Source organism: Podarcis liolepis, assembly GCF_965112155.1.
Source record: "Podarcis liolepis genome assembly, chromosome: 14".
NCBI classification, from domain to species: Eukaryota; Metazoa; Chordata; class Lepidosauria; order Squamata; family Lacertidae; genus Podarcis; species Podarcis liolepis.
Genome location: NC_139569.1, coordinates 14,847,139 through 14,868,453, shown reverse-complemented (window position 1 = coordinate 14,868,453; position 21,315 = coordinate 14,847,139). Strand labels below are relative to the sequence as shown.

The window sequence follows — 21,315 nt, the reverse complement described above, 5'->3', positions numbered from 1 at the left end:
TGTGTAGGAGATTCAGGAACTAAAGTCTTCTTTGGCGATTGCTCTAGTCAAGTAAAGTCTTCCATGAACACTTTTAAAAGTGAGTCCGTAAGTGGCTGTGGAGGACAATTCTGGATCCACACGTCCTTCCATGGTGGGGATGTAGGTTTCTAGGTGGGAGTTAATCACGGTGAGGAGTTGCGAAACATGCCTTCCTCTTAGCACGTTTCTCCCTTTTCCTGAGTTTGAGTGTCTTCAAAGTCCATGACACCTTTAGTAAAGGCTGGTCTGCAGTTGGAGCGCTCGCAGGCCAGTGTTTGCTAATTGTTGGTGTTTATACTACATTTTTAAAGATTTGCCTTGAGAGAGTCTTTAAACCTCTTTTGTTGACTACCAGCATTACGCTTTCCATTTTTAAGTTCAGAGTAGAGTAGTTGCTTTGGAAGACGATAATCAGGCATCCAAACAACATGACCAGTCCAATGAAGTTGATGTTGAAGAATTATTGCTTTGACACTGGTGATCTTTGCTTCTTCCAGAACACTGGCATTAGTTCACCTGTCTTCCCAAGTGATGTGTAATTTTTTTTCCAGAGACACCATTGATGGAATCTTTCGAGGAGTTGGAGATAGTGTTTATAAGTGGTCCATGTTTCACAAGCGTACAGTAAGATTGGTAGTACAATAGCTTTGTAAACAAGCATTTAGGTTTCCCTGTGAATGCCCCAGTCCACAAACACTCTGTACTTCAATCGGGAAAAAGCTACACTTGCAGAAATTGGGCGATACTGGATTTCGGCATCATGTCAGCCCTTGTGGAAAGCCCAGGTAGGAGAAGTGATTGACACTTTCCAACGTTACACATTGAATTGGATTTGTGGCACTGCAGAGGGGTTGTTTATGCTTGTTGGTGCAACACTTTGGTTTTTTGGATGTTGAGTGATAGGCCAAGCTTTTCATAAGCTTTTGAGAAGTTATTTAGGATGATTTGGAGGTCAGCCTCTGAGTGTGCACATGCTATGTTGTCATCAGCATACTGAAGCTCTATGATGGAAGTTACGGTAACCTTACTCTTTGCTTTCAGCCTATTCAGAGTAAAGAGCTTTCCATATGTTCGATATGATTTCTACTCCATTGGGGAGTTTCCCTTCAACAAAGTGTAGGATCATGGCAATGAAAATAATGAATAGAGTTGGGGCGATAACACAACCTTGTTTAACACCTGATCCCACTGTGAATGGTCCACTTTGAGAGTCATTTTTATCTGTGATTGTTGATGTCATATTATCATGGAGGAGCCAAAGGGTGTTCACAAATTTATCTGGGCAGCCAGTTTTCAGAAGGACAGTCTGCAGGGCATTACGATTTACAGTGTTGAAGGCCTTAGTCAGGTCAATAAACGGCATATACAGGGGTTGGTTTTGCTCTCTGCATTTTTCTTGAAGCTATCGAGCAATGAAAATCATGTCCACTGACCCCCTAGAAGGTTGAAAACCATTCTGGGATTCAGGAAGGGTAGTCTCGGATATTGTTAGGAGACAGTTTGCTAAGATCTTTGCAATAATTTTGCCGGCCACAGCTAATAAAGAGATGCCTTGATGGTTTCCGCAATCAGTTCTCTCACCTGTTTTAAGATGGATAATTTTGGCTGAAGTCTGCTCCTCTTTCTCCCAGATTTTTCGATGCACTTGTGAAGCTGTTGTGTAAGTTCAATTCCACCCACTTTGAAGACTTTGGCATGTATCCCATCAGGTCCACTGGCTTTGTTGTTTTTTCATTTGGTTAAAAGCTGTACACAGCTCTCCCAGATTTACTGCAAGCTCATCTCTAGTATGTTTTTGCGGAATTTGTGAGAGGACCTCAGCAGCTACGAGGGAGTTGCTGTTAAGCAAAGGCATAGTAAGGAGGGCAGGGGGATGTACTGCCCCAGGTGTCATTGCTGAGGGGGGTGACATTCGGCATGCCACCCCTGACTCCCAAGCCTACCCCAAGCTGTCGGGGTAAGGAGGGAGCTGCGCCGCTTTGTCTTCATTTTGACAGCCCAGGGGAGGCTTGGGAGTTGCAGGCAGGTGGCGTGCCCGGGTGTGAACTCTGCTCCTGATGGATGGTCCAGAAGGGCTCCATGAACCATGGTGTCAACAGCTGATGAAAAATCTAGTAAGAGCCACATGGTCACAATCCCCCTGTATCTCTCCCAACAGAGGTCACCCACCAGGCTCACCAAGGTATGTTCACTCCTGAATCCAGATTGAAATGGATCTAGATCATTGGTCCTCAAAGTGGACAGTACCGCCCTCTAGTGTGTGGTGGTATTACCTGGGGGGGGGTGTGCTAAGGACATGGCAGTGGAGGTGGACCCCTTATTTACAACTGACCAGGTTTGAGCCTAGAGTGAAACACTTTCCTCACTTTGTATTTACTACTCTTAGCACTTTTCAGAGCTATTCCCTTTGGTCACATTTTTATTTATGATTCTGAGTTGACACAAGTCACAAGATAGCTAATTATTGGCCATAGCTATTATTTCCTTATAATGGAGGGGATAATAGCAGGAATGAAGCACTGAATTCAGCAAGAAAGTGCTTCCCACTTTATGTTTATAGAAACGATAAGCGGCAGTTTGGACTTGCTTTCAGCCGGATGGCACAGTGCCCATGTAAACCTCCAGTAAAGGTATACAGATGCTTGGGACATTCTGTAGGACTGCACTCAAGCAAAGATCCACATGTTCCAGACCGATTGTTCCAAGCTACAGGTTGTTATTTCTTCCAAGATTAACAGGAACTCAGCAGAGTAATCATTCTTCCTAAGACTTTTGACATCTAAACATAAGAAAACAGTTGGCAGCTCCCCTCTTGCCCCAGTAAATTACAACAGTAGAGCATCAGGTAGGGTTGTATATGGATCAAAATAGGCATAACATATGAGTATGTGAGTGAATCTGTCAATTTTCTTTCAGTTTCTCATTTTATCCCACCTTGAATTCAGTTCTCTGTTTTCCCCCATCAATTTACAATAAAAAAAGTTATATTGAAAATCCATCAGCATTTTAGTGCAATTCTCTTAAAATACTATTTTTAAAATATAATGTTGCCTATTATGCACACTTTTGCAAAGCAATTTCCCCTAATATGATTCATTTTTGTATGCTGATTCCACTAATATGCATTTTTCTGCACACATTTCTTGGCTGCAGAACTGCATTGCAAAACTCTATGCAAATTTCTATAGCCGGCTATACAGTGGTATCTCGGGTTACATACGCTTCAGGTTACATATGCTTCAGGTTACAGACTCCGCTAACCCAGAAATAGTACCTCGGGTTAAGAACTTTGCTTCAGAATGAGAACAGAAAATGTGCTCCGGTGGCACGACAGCAGCAGGAGGCCCCATTAGCTAAAGTGGTGCTTCAGGTTAATAACAGTTTCAGGTTAAGAACGGACCTCCAGAACGAATTAAGTACAGTGGTGCCTCGCAAGACGCAATTAATTCGTTCCGCGAGTTTTTTCATCTAGCGAATTTTTCGTCTTGCGATGCACGAAATCCCATAGGAATGCATTGAAATTCAATTAATGCGTTCCTATGGTCAAAAAAGTCCAAACAAAGCCAAATTTGGTACAAAAAGAGTTTATTAAGTGCTCTTTAAAGTCACACATACTGTAAAGAGCATTTCAAAAATTGAAGGAACATTAAGTTTCTAAACATGACAGAAAAACATTTAAAAATCAACAAAGTGCACAGTGCATTTTCTAAGACTCTGGGGGACAATTCGAAGAAGGTTCCTCTTCCACTCTTTGCTTCTTGCTGAAGAACCCCCTCCCCAACTGTTCCCCCAGCCGCCCACCACACAGAAAATCAAATCCAGAATTTATTTTTTAAAACAGCAGAGTGGCCCAATGGTCACAGAAAATCATAAAAATGCAGAAAAAACCACACAAGCTTCCAGATTCTTGCAAATCCCTCCCCAACACCAAGTCCTTGAATTCCAAACACCCCAACCCAAAATCCAAAACCCCCCCAAAAAAGTTTTAAAAGTTTAAAGGAAGTTTTGGAAAAGCTTCAAAAATCACCAAAGTCTTCAAAAACCTCAAAAAGGCTACCACACCGCGTTCTATGAGTTGCTCCTCAAAGTCAAGTCACAACTGTATTAACGGTGTTAAGAAAAAGGAACAAATTTGCAAGACGTTTTCATTTTTCGTCTTGCGAAGCAAGTCCATAGGGAAATTCGTCTTGCGAAGCAGCTCAAAAAACGCAAAACCCTTTCGTCTAGCGAGTTTTCCGTCTTGCAAGGCATTCGTCTTGCGGGGCACCACTGTACTTAACCCAAGGTACCACTGTATTTCGGTTCACATATTGTTTCAGAAAGAGCAAATTAATTAGACTCACCTTTGTATGTCAGTGCACTCCTTTCAGCTAATATTGGAGGCTGGAGCCAGCCGGCAAGCCAGATCTTTATTTCCCTCACTTGCTGCAGGTCACATCTGGCAGGTGGGCAAGGCTACCCACCTGTCAACCAGCTGATGACACAATGACATCAGATGAGGCACTTTTTGCCTGCATGGCTTGAAACGGTGTAGGCAAAGGCATGGCACTTTCCAAGCCTGACCCTTGTAGCCGGCAAAGCCACTTGCACAGACTATCCAAGCTCCGAGTCATAACATGGAATCATAGAATGGTATTGCAAAGTTGGAAGGGGCACTGAGAATCATCTAGTCCAATCCCCTGCAATGCAGGAATCTGCAACTGGCCAATACAGGGATCGAACCTGCAACCTTGGCGTTATCAGCACCACACTCTAATCAACTGAGCTATCCAGGCTGATATACATAAATCTCTGCATCTGTATTGGAATTGTTTCTATTTATTTATTTTTAAATCAAATTGTTTATTGCTTGTTGCATGCTACCCTGTCCTCCTTTAAGAAGAATAGTGGAATATCAATTCAATAATAATAGTACGTATAATATAATATACCTATATCACACTTTCATTCCACCCTTTTTCTCCAAGGAGCATAGATAGGAGCACCATCCTATGCTTTTTCATATATTGTTACTTTTGGGATTGCATTTGTTTATTAAAAATACTTTCTGTCCTGCCTTTCAGCTCTCAGTGCCATACCTTATTTGAATGACAAATTTTCTCATAGCAGAGTGTATGGTTTCCACCAGCCCATTTTGAGGTAGGCTACACTGAGAAAGTGAGGTCAACTAGTCTAAATGAGGTCTTGAACTCAGGCCATTCTGCTATTTCTGTGGCAGGAATTGGCATAGTGTTAACTACACCAATGTGGTTAAACACAAGCTACCACAAATATATTAAATGAACATAAAAGCATAACTGCTGCAGTGTTTACATAGTACATTCATGGGCTACAGATAGGTGGAAGCTTGTGTTTAAAGCGATTCAAACTGCATGCAGTCTTGCTCATGGTTAGAAATGTTCTGCTAGGAGAGAACTTGTAGGAACACCATGTGGTGTTAAAGCAGTGCTGTTCAAACCAGGGTTCTGTGAGCTTCCACGGGAACACAGGAAACTGCACTTAAGCGGAATCAAATGCTGTGGTGGATCTGGCTCAATATTGTCAACAAGCTGGTAGCAGTTCTTCAGTGTTTCAGACACAAGTCTTTTTTCCAGTCTAGAGACAGTGGAGGCTGGTCCATTAGGGCAAGTGGAGCACTGCCCCCCTTCCGCCAACCTCAGCCCACCTTCACCCAACCCCCAGCTGATCTATCTGCCTTCTTATTTACAACCAGTTCAGGAGGTGGCACTGACTGCCAGTTCCCTCTTCCTTAGTCTTAGTCGTGCCTTTCTAGATCTCAGTGGGGCAGGAGTGACAACTTGAATAAAACATTGTGGGGCCCAGGTAAGCCCCGCCCCGCAAAATTGATCACATGACGCAGTGCACATAAACCATTTGAATGGGAATGCCCATCAACTTGGTGGGGGCTTGGTCCCCTCAATTATTTTATTGTGGGGGCCGAAGCCCCCAAGACCACTAGGAGTTGGCTCCTATGCAACAGGGCTTACTTCTGAATAGATGTGCCTAGTATTGCACACTTCCCTTTTGAGCCAGCCACCCTGAAGAGCATCTAGCCCAACAGGCGAGATTCTGAGGATTATGGGCTGAGAGGGGGTTTTACTGCTGGTGTGCTCTGGTGTAGATGCTTGAATTCCAAAGCTGCAGACCTCTGGTAGATGTAATTGAGAAACGTAGGCTACAACCCTATACACGCTTCTCTGGGAGTAAGCCAGTGAACTCCATGGGTAGTGTCTGAGTAGACACACATTGGCTTGCAGCACTGAATGCTAAGCTTCTGTTTGGTTCACAGGGACATGAGCTATGGGTTGTATCCAGTATCCATCCTGCTCTGAATAGTAGAGCCCTCAGAATTGATGGACAAGGTTAGCTTGGGCCCACTAATTTCAGAAGGTCTTCTCTGAGTAGAACTTAGTTGGTTACAGCCCCCCCCCAAATGTAGCGATAGTCACCAGAAGAATGGCAGATTAAGTTGATGGATTATGCTGAATGGCTAAAATGACCGGAAGAATCAGAAATCAAGAAGACCAAAATTTTAATAAGGAATGGGGGAAATTTATAATTTATCTTAAAAACCATTGTAAACAGCTAACAGTGTTAGTAGGATAGGAATAACACTTGTATCTTAATGGTGAATTTCGGACATAATGGAGATGTAAAAGATTTGGGTTATCATAAAAGATGCAGGAGGAAATGATTAACAGTAGGACCCACAAAGGGGAGGAGGGAAGTCCAGGAGATTCCTTGGAATCTTGTTTTTATGTTGTATGTTGGAAATGTGATTGTAAAATTTTAATCTGAAAAACAAAATAAATTTAATAATAATAATAACAAACAAACAAACCAATTTGGGTGACTTTAAGAGATTAGTCAACTTCATGAAGGATCGGGCTCATCAATGGCTACCAGCCCTAATGGCTATGTTCTGCCTCCAAGCAGTACACCTCTGAATACTGGTTGCTGTGAATCACAAGAGGGGAGAGAGCTTTTCTGCTCAGGTCCTGCATATGGGCTTCTCGTGAGCATGTGTTGCCCTCCGTGGAACAGGATACTTCCCTAGACGGACCATTGGGCCTGATCCAGCAGGGCTCTTCTTAGGTGAGTTTTTCGACCACCCACTGAGGCGCTGGCGTGTACATAGTACAAGTACATAGTACAGTATCGACGCAACACAGCAACGTTTCTCTGTGTCTCCTGTGGTTTTCTATTGCCTACTCACGTTGAATAGCACAGACCTCGGACAAAGAATGAATGCGTATAGTTATGCGGAAATGTGAACACGCCAGTGAAAACATACAACAGGTTAAGCATCAGGCAAAGCACGGGGGGGGGGTGGACTTTCGTTGCAATTACTGCTAGCAAAGCTTCAGCTGAGCTTCAAGGGGGAAATCCCGGGGTTTGGATGCAGGAATGGAGATTGTCCCGCAGAGCTGCTGTAACCTCAGCTGCCCGGACGAGACGTTCCTTTAACGCACCACCTTTGTGTGTTGCGACTGTGCCTTTGCGGGGCAGTGGGTGGGTTGCTGCTGGGGACGAGGGCAGCTTAAGGTGTCGGCACCTGCTGATCTGCCGGGGGCGGAACCCTTGCCTCTCTCCACCCGCCCCCCCCACCCGCCTGGGATTCTCTGCCAGCCACTTCCTGAGAAAGCAGAAGAGGACCAGAATGATGACTTGAGCGGAGCTTGCAACATTCCAGCAAAACCTTCCCGCTGCGGGCCGGATCCACTAGCCGGCTGCTGCATCGCTGAGTGGAGAGGAGAGCCGGCTCCTTCCAAGAGGTAAAAAGCCACGACATCATTACTACTTCTTTGTCTGTTTCAGGACTTGTTTGTCTCCCCCCTTGTTTATACCGCGTGGGTGGTCTTGCAGGAGAACCTCTTTCCCTTCCTGGCGCTTCCCACGGCTCCATGGGCATCCGCAGGGGGGCGTGGGCGAGGGGGCTCCCTCCCCAGATACTCAGCTTTCTGTTTTCAAAAAGCTTACTTTTCTAGCATTTGTAGAGTCTGAGTTACGAGAATAAATGTGCAGGCAGCATTCTTTCTTTTTTACCTTTTGCTGAGAAACTAGCCTGCTCTCACCTGTCTGCTATCACTTTGCAGTTTTAAAAAAATCGCCAGGACGCCCACGCAGAGTTCCCTTACTTTTGCAACTCTCTCATGCCGGGGTCTCCATGTAAAGGGCTGACTTCCTACCAGTCGTAATACCGAAATACAGAGACCTAGAGACCTTAAACACACTCAAACACATTATACAGATAGAAATATAGGTGTCCACAGAGTTGGGAAATGGACACTGTTGCTCCCCCTGGAAAACCCTAACCCCTAGATTCCCAGGTTTCATTAAAACAAAATAGAGAAAAGGATTAAGTTTCTAGCTTTTGTACAACCCGAGATCTGATGCAAACTCTTACAAGCATTATTCTTACTGAGAAACTAGTCTGCTTCACACTTTCATTGTTATACTTTCTCTTTCCTCCAATTTTCCCCCCCTGAGGACACCCCCTCTTATTTGTGCTTGTGTACTGTATGTATTTTGTAGTATTTTGTGTGTGTGAGTGTTTTATCAGGGAGTTTAGGATATAGACGCTATCAGTTAGGAAGTACAGAAAGAACACAGTGACTGGTTAGATTTTTGAAATATGTATTTAACTTTAACACTCCCATCCTAGATGTGTTTTTGGGAAGCTGGCCCTATTGAGATTGATGAGTGCTGGTTTGTTAAAGTGATTTGTAATAAAAAAAAACTCTTCCTGCTTTAAAGAGAAATTCTGAACTTCCTTTTTGCTCCCAAAGGATCTGTGTAATTTTTATAATCCACCTTTGGACATTTAGTCAATAAGGAAGTGAACAACAGCATAATGATCTGATGGGGGTGGGAATTTTCAGCAAGGCTGATTAGCAAACATTAGTGTCAACAGCTATAAGTATGCAAGGTCTTTGAAAAGAGCAGGATAGGATAATAAAACCACTTAGAGCTTTTATTAAAATAAAGTGTTGTGAAATGAAATAAAATAGCGTAGCTGTTATCCTTGCTGATGGACAGATAACTTTAAAAAAACAGGTTCCAATTTATTTTCTCAGTATTATAAAATCTTAAAATTTGGTTGCAGCTGAATAAATTCAAAACTACGTATATAAACACAAGTGCTTGCACATATAAACTTAGTGCTTGCTTTATTGTAGAAGGAGTTTTATGTAATATGTTATTCTTCCTTATCAGTTAACTGCAATGTTTATGTTAACAGGTGGTGCCCCAAGGCAAATAAAGTGTCTAGTCCTTGTAGAAATCGATAGGATTTTAATATACTTAGCAGCACATGTCCTGTCTCCTTCTGAAGTGCCTGGCTGGAATGTGTCATCTAATTGTGACACATCCTCCTCTGGATGGAAGATAGTCTAGATTTTGTGTCACTGGAATTTGGCCTTCTATACAAAGGCCCCACCTGCACTATATATTTAAAGCGGTATTGTACCACTTTAAATAGTCATGGCTTCTCCCAAATAATCCTAAAAACTGTAGTTTGTTGAGGGTGATGAAAGTTGTCAGGAGCTACAATTCCCAGAACGGGTTAACAGTGTATCCCTCTGCCAAGCGAATTCTGGGAATTGTAGCTCTAGGTGGGGAATAGGAGTCTCCTAACAACTCTCAGCACCCTTAACAAATTGCAGTTCCCATGATTATTTGGGGGAACCTATGACTGTTTAAAGTGGAGTAATACTGCTTTAAATGTATAGTGCAGATGAGGCCTAATGTAAGAGTATAGGGATGCGGCTGGCGCTGTGGTCTAAACCACTGAGCCTCTTGGGCTTGCTGATTGGAAGGTCGGCGGTTCGAATCCCCATGAGGGGGTGAGCTCCCGTTGCTCTGTCCCAGCTCCTGCCAACCTAGCAGTTTGAAAGCATGCCAGTGCAAGTAGATAAATAGGTACCGCTGCGGCAAGAAGGTAAATGTTGTTTACGTGCGCTCTGGCACTCGTCACGGTCATCTGTACGCCAGTAGCGGTTTAGTCATGCTGGCCACATGACCCGTAAAGCTGTCTATGGACAAACGTCAGCTCCCTCAGCCTGAAAGCGAGATGAGCACCACAACCCTATAGTCGCTTTTGACTGGACTTAACCGTCCAGGCGTCTTTTACCTTTTACTTTAATGTAAGAGTCACACCTGTTGCTCCACTTACTTTTCCATCTTCCTCTATCTATATTTTGTCTCTGACCACACCCACCACTTCAGTGTGACCCCAAGAAAGATGTTCATGAGGGAATGTGGCTTTCAGGCTGAAGAAAAACTTCCCTGCACCTGGGGTACAGGATTGCAATTTGCAGCTTTAACTTTCTCTGCTGCATTCATCTTGGACCTCCAGCCTTGGGAGATGGGAAATTCAGGCATCTGCCTAAGCCCACCCTCAGCAGGATCCCCACAACCATAATCTTCTCACTGTTTACAGCAGATTTAAAGAACATGACTTCCCCCAAAGAATCCTGGCAACTGTAGGGTGCTGGGTATTGCGTCTCTATGAGGGGTGGACTCCAGTTCCCATAATTCCTTTTTGGGTGGAAGCCATTTGCTTTAAAAGTGCTTTAAATGTACAGTGTGGATATGAACTGGCTGCTATTCATGGTGGCTAGCTCAAGTGGATGGGCTTGTAGATTGGGATAAAAACTGCTCTGAAGGTTGTGGGGAGCCCTTGGAAAGCCCGGCTCCCACCACATGTCTGCTCTAATCAGCATGAGCATCATGCTCTCAGGAATCAAGGTGCGCAGAACAGGATCTGAACTCAGGTGAGCTCTCCTTACTTTATGGGCAATTTCCACACCTGGCTGCCAACCTACCCACTTAGAAACTTTGGAAGATGCCCAATGGTAGGGCTGGCTCTGTACTTCTATGAGGATTAACTTTCAGCCTCAGTTTTCCTTCCATCTAGAAGCCTACCTTAACTGTATTTTTATGGGGAAGAACGTGATAAAGGCTGTGAACCATATTGTTTCACAACTGTCCTTCTGAAAACATCCTGCCAAACTCAGGATACGTCTTTAGCGTTAGTGGAACATTTTTATTTGCCCCATAGTAGCAGAAACCTAGAAGGTAGTCTGTGGAGAAAAAGCATATTTCTCTGTAAATCAAGGTGTGGTTATTAATACCTCTATCTCTCGCTGTGTATATGCTATATCTTTAAAGCACATTTCCCTCCTCTAGGAATTCTGGGCAATGTAGTTTGTTGAGTGTGGCTGGGAATTGTAACTCTATGAGGGGTAGACTACAGAAACCAGAATTTTTGGAGGGGGAAAATGTGCTTCGTATATATGCAGCATGACTGTTTGCTGAGGGCCAAATCAATTTCTGGGAGTGGGGTGGGCACGTGGTGGGGGTGCAGTTGTGTGGGAGAAAGCAGTCAAAAGTGGGTGGGCAATGGATGTAAATTTAGGCTATTTTTTGCACACCTTGGTGTGACTGGGGAAGATGTGTGGCGTGGAGAGAGTCCAAACGACCAAAGAGAGAAGGCAGCCTGTGGTTCAGCCTTCCTGATCTATCTTAATGGGAAATAGTTTTCTAAAAAGATATCATGGTTGCAGAGATTGCTAATGCAATTGCTGTGTTCTTTAAAAGCAAACAAAGAATCCATATATTTTAATTTCCTCTCCTTCCTGCTCCAAATGAACTTGGTCGGTGAAGTTCTTGAAAGCGATACATCTCATTAAATTATAACCTGGAACTGGTAGCAAACACAGTATTCAGTTCGATGTAACCTGAGAAGCAAAAGAGCCTCACTCTTTGTTGATTCTGATGGCTGAGGCTATTACTTTGAGGTTGCAGTTTCTCACTGCTCAAGTTGGTTGAGAACATACTGAAAGCAATAAAGTGAATGAGCTAAAATAAATAAATACCCAGAGCCAGTGAAGCTACAAGTCTATAGCAGGGACAAGGAAGAACGACCTTAAATGAGTCCAGAGAAATATACCTTGCCCCTTCTGTGCCCCCCCCCCCGCTTCTTTTCTGGCTCAGCCATTGCCCTTCTTTCCCTCACAGAGCTTCCCAGAGAACTCTGGGAATTGTCATTGTAGGGTGGCAATGGGGTCTCTCCCAACAATTCTCAGCACCTTTAGCAAACTGTAGCTCTTAGGATTTTGGGGGGGAAGCGGTGGCTCTTTAAGGTGGTGTGATACTGCTTCAAATGTATGGGGCAGGTAGGATATATAGGAGGGGAGGGAACATTGCAAAGGGACTCCTTGATCCTGGAGCTTGTCCTGTTTGTTTTGACCTCGGTGATTAAATCACGTAATAATAGCATGATGTGCTAAGGCGGTATACCGACTGAGGGCAAAATGACACACTTTATTTAACTAAATGATTGAATTTGACAAGTGTGTGTACGTTTGAAAGTAAAAGAAAGTAGCTGGTACATACATATGACCAGCTACTTTATTTTTCTTTCAAACGTACACACACAGACACACACACACACGTCCAATTCAGTGAAAGACTAGACTAGAATGAAGATATGGTTTTATTTGTAGATGTGTGCTCCCCCCCCCTTTTCTCTCTTTTTTCCTTTTTGTGTCTTGTTTTTCTTTCTTGTTTGTATAGTTTTTATTTTGGATTCAGTATAATTTTTGTTGTAATGTTGCATTGAAAATAAAATTTATATTAATTTTTTTTAAGTAGCTGGAGAGAGCAGAATCAAGGCTGTGTGTGTGAGAGAGTGAAAAACTATTCCTTTCTGTGTTAAACAAATTAGTTTTGTAGAAGCGTAAACACTTTCCTTCAGGATTCTGGGAAGAAAAAGAGAGTTTTGCTGATGGTGTTGGTATCGTGTTGGTATCGAAGTCCGAGTAAAAGAATGTATTAACTTATTCGCCATGTTTTATATTGCCACCTGGAACTTTTGCTGACAAGTTCCTGATGACATGATAGAGAGGGTAGGCTGCTTATGTTCAAGTAAAATGGCTGACCTTTGTCTTGAGGCCCATGAAAGCATTTCCACCTTTCCTGGTCTCGCTGAACAAAGGTATGCTAACTCTTTTAGCACTCAGTATTTCCTTGTGGTTTCTAAGTGACGTGGCGGATATTTGAAGAAGGGATTTGTGTTTGGTTTTTTGGCAAGCTAAAACATGTCATCTCATAGGGATAGCATAAAAAGGCCAGAACAGGTTAATCCTAACCTGAAGACAAAAATGCAGTTGAAAAGTTAGAATTGTGGCTTTTCTATTGAGCCCCTGTGCTGTTAGACTGACACGTATCAACGGAATTTGCCCCCAGACTGAAAGATACGTTTTTAAGTATTGTAAGAAAAAAAAATGGGGGCGGGGGGGGTCAACAATAAAAATACAAAACAATCCACAATTCAACCAGATCATAAACCAAAATATTAGCATAAAAATCAAGACCAGACCCTAACCCTAACCCTTAACCAGGGTTTGTCCTTAACCCAAGGTTTCAAACTGAGATTTCAGGCTCTGTTATCAGCACTTAAACACAGTTATCGTTAGTGCTGATGTAATTTGATCTTTAGTTAAGCTGGGTGAGACATACTCTCCAATGTTTCTCCAGTGAAAATAGGGCTGTCCTATTCCACAATTTTATTCTTTATACCCCACCCATCTGACTGGGTTGCCCCAGCCATTCTGGGCGGCTTCCGACATACATAAAAATGTAAGAAACCATTAAACATTTTTTTTTAAAAAACCTCCCTATACAGGGCTGCCTTCAGATGTCTTCTAAAGGTTGTCTAGTTACTTATCTCCTTGGCTTGAGGGTCACAAAACTCCATGCCCTTCAGCATTTATCTGATGAAAATAGGGACATCCTAAGGAAAAGCAGGATCAGATCAGAAACTGAGACAGCTTCTGTAAATCTGAGACTGTCCCTGGAATATAGGGACACTTGGAGAGTTTGGAGAGATTCTCAAGAGAGAGAAAGTATGCAATCCCTTCGCCTGTTCCCAATCTCATAACCATGGTTCACTGAAGTGGTATATCCACACCGGAATGTCGTATTCAGCATATGTGGTTTCCTATAACCATCACCCCAAAATACTACAACTCAAGGACAGCTAATAAGTTGAATTGGGGTATATTTGGGCTGGATAAACGGAGCTATCTTGCACACAGTCTTTAGTGGGTTATATTCAACACGGAGTATATCCACTGAAATTCATGGATTGCAGTAAGTAATGTCCATGATTGAGTAGGGCTAACACTGGATATAACTCTATTCATTTATGACATTCATTGTTAGAAGAAAACATGCTGGCTTCTGAGTTTGATGGCTTTAAAAGGAAAGGAAAGAAACTCAAAGAGGACAAGGGTATCAGTGGCTACTAGTTGTGATCACTCTGTGTAACTCTTTTGTTGGGGATAGGAGACCTGTAGCCCTCTAGCAAAGTGAAACATGCCCAGTTCAACTCCTCATAGGACTTCTGAGAAGGTATGTGATTTTTAACTGAGAAAACTGTGTGTGTGTGTGTGTGTGTGTGTGTGAGAGAGAGAGAGAGAGAGAGAGATATACAGTTAAAAGCTTAAACAAGAGGGTGTGAGTGTGAAGGATTGGCTGGAATGTATTTTAATTTAATTTCTTTTAAAATAGATTCGGGATGAAACTTCGCCCAGTAAAAAACTGAAAACAGTCCACGAAGTTGATTTTTAAACATCTTTCATACGAAGGCAAAGATTTAGATGCATCATGTCTTTCCACTACAATAATGAAGCCTTTGAAAACCCAGACTATCACCACTCTGAAACGCTAGAGATTGACAGAACGTAAGTCTGAAATATAGCATATAAAAGACTAAGCTGCTGCTATTGTTGAATTAACAAAGCAAACAATGATGCATGTTCCTAGAATAAACCTAGCTACTCATACTGTGCATTGATATCTAGATTATTTATTACAAGTAAAAGTATTTCTGTTCAGGGTGCCAGCGAAACACACCCTTCTCCAGTAAGCCATTTCATTTCCTCAGACTTCGTTTTTTGTTTCCTGATTGGCAGCATTCTGTTACTGAATGTTTAGTCCTCATGGGTACCAAAGTTACTTTTGTAACACAGGTAGAATCCAAAGAGAAAAGAAATCCAGATAATAATACCTCACTGAGAAAAATGAACGAAAACAGTATATAATTTGAGGAGAGAGGACCAGAGAGCTTTTCTTTTGTAGTTCCAGCCTTCTACATAGCAGGGAAACCTTGAACCAAACATAAAGAGGAAAACTCCTTCACAACTACACAGCCAATTGGAGCATGTATTGCCACTGCATTTCAGACTTATTAGGATATGCATTTCTGGTCTCTGAGAGGAGACCTCTACTAATTGCACAGAAAACACAATATCGCCAGTGTCACAGACACCAACATTTTACGTATGCAACACACATTCAAAATTAGATTCACATTTTCATTAAAAGAGCTAGGGAACTTTTGGCCCTCCAGATGTTATTGGACTCGAATCCCATCAGCCATCACCATTGACCTTGCTAGCTGGGGGCCAAAGGTTCCCCAAGCCTTTTTCAGGTCATGCTCAAAGATGGCTACTCTTAGGTGGTTATATGGAGGGAAAAGGCTATCAGTGGCAACTAGTCATGAGGGCTATATGCTACCTCTAAGATCAGAGAGGGCATGCCTCGCACTACCACTTGCTGGAGATTGTGAGGAGGAGAATTTATGTCCTGCTAGTTGACGTTCCACAGGTATCTGAATAGCCATTGTGAGATACAGGAAGTTGAACTAGATAGTCCTAGGGCCACCAGTGTGGCACCCATGGGCAAATGTCGCCCTTGAGAACTGCCTCTAATCATGAAGCCTTTGAATCATTGTCCCTACAAACGGACACTCCATTTCATCATGAGATAGTGAGAGGTGGTTAGCTTTTCAGACCTGTAGTTGGATCCATCAGGGTTCTTCTGACATTTTTAGGCCTTTCTAAGCCATGCCTACCGTATTTTTTGCCCTATAGGACACACCGGCCCATAGGACGCACCTAGTTTTCGGGGGGGGGAAATCAAGGGGAAAATATGATTCTCCCCGCAGCTCTGGGAGCAGTGGACAGGCTGCATGCAGCCTGTGCGCTACTCCAAGACCTTCTCCCTGCTTTTGTGGGAGGTGGCGGAATTCCCCCACCTCCCGCAAAAGCCCAGAGGAGCCCCATGTGACTCCTGCGGGCTTTTCGACCAGGAGGGAGAAGGGACTGAAACGGCCAGTCAGTCCCTTCTCCCTCCTTGGGGAAAAGCCCCCAAGTGCCGCTCGCTCTTTAAAGGGTGCTCGGCTCCTGCGGACTTTTCTAGGAGCCAGCAGAAGCTGCAGAGCCCCTTTAAAGAGCGTGCGGCTTTTGCCTGCTTTTGCGGGAGGTGGGGGAATTCCCCCATCTCCCGCAAAAGCCCAAAGGAGGGTTGGAGAGTAGCGGGAAGGCGTCGCACACCTTCCTGCTGCCCCCCATCCTCTGGGGCTGGCGATGGGGGAAGCGCTGCTTTCCCCACCGCCAGCCTCAAACCCGCGTTGGAGAGTAGTGGCAAGGCGTCACACGCCTTCCCGCTGCCCCCCATCCTCTGGGGCTGGCGATGGGGGAAGCGCTGCTTTCCCCCACCGCCAGCCTCAAAGAGCAGAGTCTCCTGGCTTCAGCGGAAGCAATGCGTAGCCTCCGGAGCGCAGGCTTCAGAGGCTTCGCGTTGCTATCGCTGAAGCCAAGGAGTCTGCATTCGCCCCATAAGACGCACACACATTTCCCCTTCATTTTTGGAGGGGGAAAAGTGCGTCTTATAGGGCGAAAAATACGGTATATTTCACTTTCTTTCTGGTAGCTGCTTACTTCTCCCCTCTCTTTATTTCTCACACAGAAGACCCTCTCAGAGGAGCACTTCTTTTCGTTTTAATCCTTACGGCGCCTCTCCCTACGAATCCGATGTTGATTACGACAACGCGGAAGAACGAGGACGGAGCTCGTTTGTGCTGATGCCTATGGGTTCGATGCAGACTCCATCTGATGATGATGAATACAGGTGGACAGATTTTGTGCCTGAGATGTCCAGTGCAAATCCATATGGAAACTCTCATGGTATGTCATTGCATTTTATGTTTGCAAGTTGTAACGGAATAATGCAGAACATTTTGAGGTTACTATAATGGGAAAATGCAAGTGCGAACCGCAAGAAAAGGATTCCACAGGAAGTGTTGATGTTTTAAGACCCCAGCCGGTCCTTTCCATCATACATCTTTCCTAGTTCTCCATCCCTCCAAAAACAGTTTGTCAGCCTTTTGTAGGCACAAAGTCTATACTGAACTGTTTTGAGTATCCTCTTTCACATCAAATTTAGAATTTATTTGTGCAAAATCCTTGAAGCCTGTTGAAATTTCACATCTGTGTGTGGCTGGTGTAATTTTGGGCTACATTACAACAGCCCTCTAAAACTTGCATGTCAGAAATGCAGGGAATACTGTAATATATCTAATACAGTGGTACCTCAGGTTAAGTACTTAATTCGTTCTGGAGGTCCGTTCTTAACCTGAAACTGTTCTTAACCTGAAGCACCACTTCAGCTAATGGGGCCTCCCACTGCTGCCGCGCTGCAGGAGCACAATTTCTGTTCTCACCCTGAAGCAAAGTTCTTAACCCGAGGTACTATTTCTGCGTTAGCGGAGTCCGTAACCTGAAGCATATGTTATGATTTTGGCTTCGGCAGAATTCTAGGCTCCCCGCCCCCCCCCAAAGGACACATGATGGAAGAACTGGGGTAAAATCTCTGAATATATGCAATTTTATTTTTTTATGAAATTGGAAAAGGTGGGCCTGTGAGTGCATGTGCAAACAGCTTGTGAATTTGGTTGTGCCCTGGCTGTCACTTGGGTTTGGGCTGTACTGTGTCAGAGTGGAGGCGAGGCATATATGTGATTGAATGCTCTTCCATGCAAAAATGTACAAAATCTCTAGACCCAGAAAACTAGTGCTACAGGGTCCCAGCTTTCCCCCTGGATGTGTGTGTGTGTGCGTGCACACGTGTGTGTGTGTGTGTGTGTGTGGACTACAAGAAGAGCTGCAACCTGCTTCTGCACTTTTCTTTTTTCTTCATTAGTTAATCCTTCATTTGAGTATGAACCAGAATTAATACAGAGGTCGCCTGCTGCTAATAATCTTCTGAATGATCCTTATGCACAGAGACTGGGTGATATGCCTGATGGAGGTAAGGTTTATGGGATATAATGGCATTGTTGAAATTTTTAAGTTTTGATATCAAAAATTATTCAGAGTAGGTTTCATAGCTGATTTGAATTTTAAATACTGTGTAAGAAAATTTACCGAATAGGCAAATATCATTTGATTATGAAGAGATTTTCGAAGTATATTCTAAAGGATATAGAGACCATGCATCCTGGTGTTTGTTTGTTTGTTTCCTTTACCTTTAGGTTCTAGGGCAGGTTACAGAATTAAAACACACTATTAAAAACAGCTTACAATCATAAAAACGTACACTTCAATTGTCAAAAGCCAGGGGGGAAATGTGTGTCTTCAGCATTCTTCAGAAGCTGTATAATGAAGGTGCCAGACACACTTCTGTGGAAGGTAGTTCTACAACTTGGGGGCCACCACAGTGAATGCCCTGTCCTGTCACCCTCCTCGAGCCTCTGAGGGCAGACGAACTAACTGCACGAGGGTCCCCTGTGCCGATCTCAGTACCCAAGAGGGTCTGTGAGGAAGGAGGTGGTCTTTCAGATATATGGGACCGGAGTCATTCTCCACAGTGTGATTTTTCTTCCTCAGAGTGAGTTGTCCTACCTCAGCATAAAACAAGAAATGCAATTGTGAGTGATGTTTTTAAACTCTCTGGCTTGGGCTGTTTGGGCTCGGTGGCGGTTTTTGAGTCTTGATTTTTGAAATATGGCAGCCCTATGTTAGGGATGGGAATGAAATTCTTTCCAAGCTAAGATCTGCCATTTCCCTTCAAAGTAGTAATGTCTTCCATTCATGAGAAACAAAGATCAAGCTATTTTGTTCTTCATAACAGAACAAAAGATCCTCTTTTCTTATTGAAACCTCCTATTTCTGGGGGGTGAAATCGATTCCCCAAAGAATCAACTGAATAACAAACATGTAAATATTGAGAACCCAGGCAGCACATTGGACACAAAGCATTCTGGCCCAATTACCGTAAGTGGTTGCAGGAGAAATTTGTTTGGGGCAAAAATACTTCAGCCACCACAAATTTCTTAAGTTCAAACATGGAGACTGTTGAAGACCTGGAAAAGGTTTACCTAAAAACAGATGCTTCAGACATTCCACCTCCACTTAGGCCAGGAATAATATTTAAAATCATTTGCCAAAGGAAGATTGCAGTGAATAAATGCCATGTTGTTCCCAGACCATTAGAGACCAATTAATTGCATCTTCTGGCTCTGAAGTGGAAGCTATAAGTACCCATGGTATTCAGATTCTGCTGCTCTCAAATTTTGAAGTGTATGCACATAACTGAATATAGCAGGTAAACACAATCCCGTGGCTTAATTGATGGGGGTGCATTGGCTGCCCATATGCTGGCAGGTTCAAATTTCCTAACAGCGGAACTGTTTGGTTCAACAAAGCTTGCTTAAGGAAATCCCAGTGGCCTTTGGCATTTAATGACACTGGTCTTCATACTCCAGGACTGGTATGGGAGATACCTTCAACGCTGTGGTTTGGGGTACTCTTATCAGTAACACAGTACACTGAAACAAGAGAGTAAAGTCCTTTGCTTACCATTAGTTGAAGACATTTAGGAACAGGATAACATAAAATTGCATCTAGTAAATGTGCTTACTGACAGTTACCTGGGAAAATAAAACAGCTTTACTCACTAAATATCCCCAAAATTGTGACCATTCAATATCTTAAACAATCCTATTATGAACTTGGTAATGAAAACTCAAGGGTTTTAGCTAACCAGTTACGGAAAAGAAAAAGAATCAGTTTAATTTTTTTAAAGTGGGAAACTGTGAAATAACATATAAGAAAATTTATTAACAGCTTATATAAGTGATCTTATATAACCTAGTTAGGCTCTCATGCACCTTACCTCTCCCCACAGTAGACTTCTAGCATATTACACTGGGAAGGTAAGCTGTATGAAAACAAATCTATTTAGATCAGTGCTTCATTTATTAAGTTTTGTAAAGTTCATTAAAAAGGTGCTTTGGTTAATTCCTCAGTTCACTTAATCCAGAGACGTCACAGGCAAGAAGTTGATATGGTCTTCATGACACCGTCTAGTCTATTTCGATCAGATCCAGGATATGAAGAGACCAAGAAAAAGGATGGTAAATAAATTCTTCCGACTTCTCTCTCATTCCTCCCAGGTTTCCTATGGAAAGAATTTTTAGAGTCCCAGTGTTGTTGGTCAATGTGTTATTAAATCATTACAGTACAATTGCATCTTGAACCCAATTTACTTGTGTGATTTCAACCTTGTGTGGTTCAAAGCCAGCTGCTTGAAATCCTGCAAATTAATTGCATGCAAAGCTCCTTTTTTTGTGCTGGGTTTTCCCAGTGCGGAAAGAGATTTTAAGCTCTTGGACTTGCTTACCTTGCTCTAGGATGCTCTTGCGAGATCTTGCGGGAACTCAGATGGCCCCATGAGATCTCATGAGAGCATCCCAGAGCCTAGTAAGCAAGGTGGAGAGCTTAAAAGCTCTCCGTCTTGCTTGGAAGTTGAGGATGGTTATGCGAGGGCAGTTCCAATGGGGCGGTTCATGTATAGGCATTTCTGCGTATACACACCCTCCCCAGAACATGACCACATGCAAGACGTAAGCGTACTGTGCCACTTATTGGTGGCGTACTGTGCCACCAAAACCTTTCCTTTTGTTACAGCAATAATTTTCTTGGGGGGAGGGGAAGGGATTTTCTAAAGAATTATTCTACTGTGGAACTATAACTCTGAAGGCAGGGAGGAGTCCAAGGCAAGGGACAACATGGCAACCTGTTGTTATTCCATGCAGAGAAGCCTCAAAGTTGAACCTTACTTCAACATTGGCTGACAGGAGAGCATCTTCCACTACTCCTGAATGCAGCAAGACTATTTGGAGGGTACACCCAGTTCTTTCCCCCACAGCGCCTTGCTGCTGCTCCCCTGCGCTTGTCACCCGAGGCAGCTGCCTCACTCTGGCCACAGATGCCCTGTACATGTAAAGCTCTATGATACCACTATTCTTTGGTTCCCCCGAAGAATCATGGGAACCAAAGTTGGTTAAGGGAGCTGGGAGTTGCTGGGAGAGCCCTTCACAGAGATACAATTTCCAGAGTGGCGCCTGCCCTGTGGAATGCCCTCCCATCAGATGTCAAGGAA

General features: G+C 43.4%; 1 protein-coding gene across 1 annotated transcript in view; it reads left to right on the top strand.

The window, feature by feature from the left end:
- The first annotated feature begins 7,060 nt into the window (after positions 1 to 7,060).
- Positions 7,061 to 21,315, top strand: part of TMC5 (transmembrane channel like 5) — a 32,954-nt gene continuing 18,699 nt past the window's right edge. Inside the window, exons 1-5 of the mRNA XM_083474600.1 lie at positions 7,061 to 7,796; positions 14,599 to 14,771; positions 16,840 to 17,057; positions 18,073 to 18,180; positions 20,180 to 20,287. Of these exons, the coding sequence (XP_083330726.1) occupies positions 14,695 to 14,771; positions 16,840 to 17,057; positions 18,073 to 18,180; positions 20,180 to 20,287 (511 nt within the window). The 5' untranslated portion in view covers positions 7,061 to 7,796; positions 14,599 to 14,694. The remainder of the gene's footprint in view (positions 7,797 to 14,598; positions 14,772 to 16,839; positions 17,058 to 18,072; positions 18,181 to 20,179; positions 20,288 to 21,315) is intronic.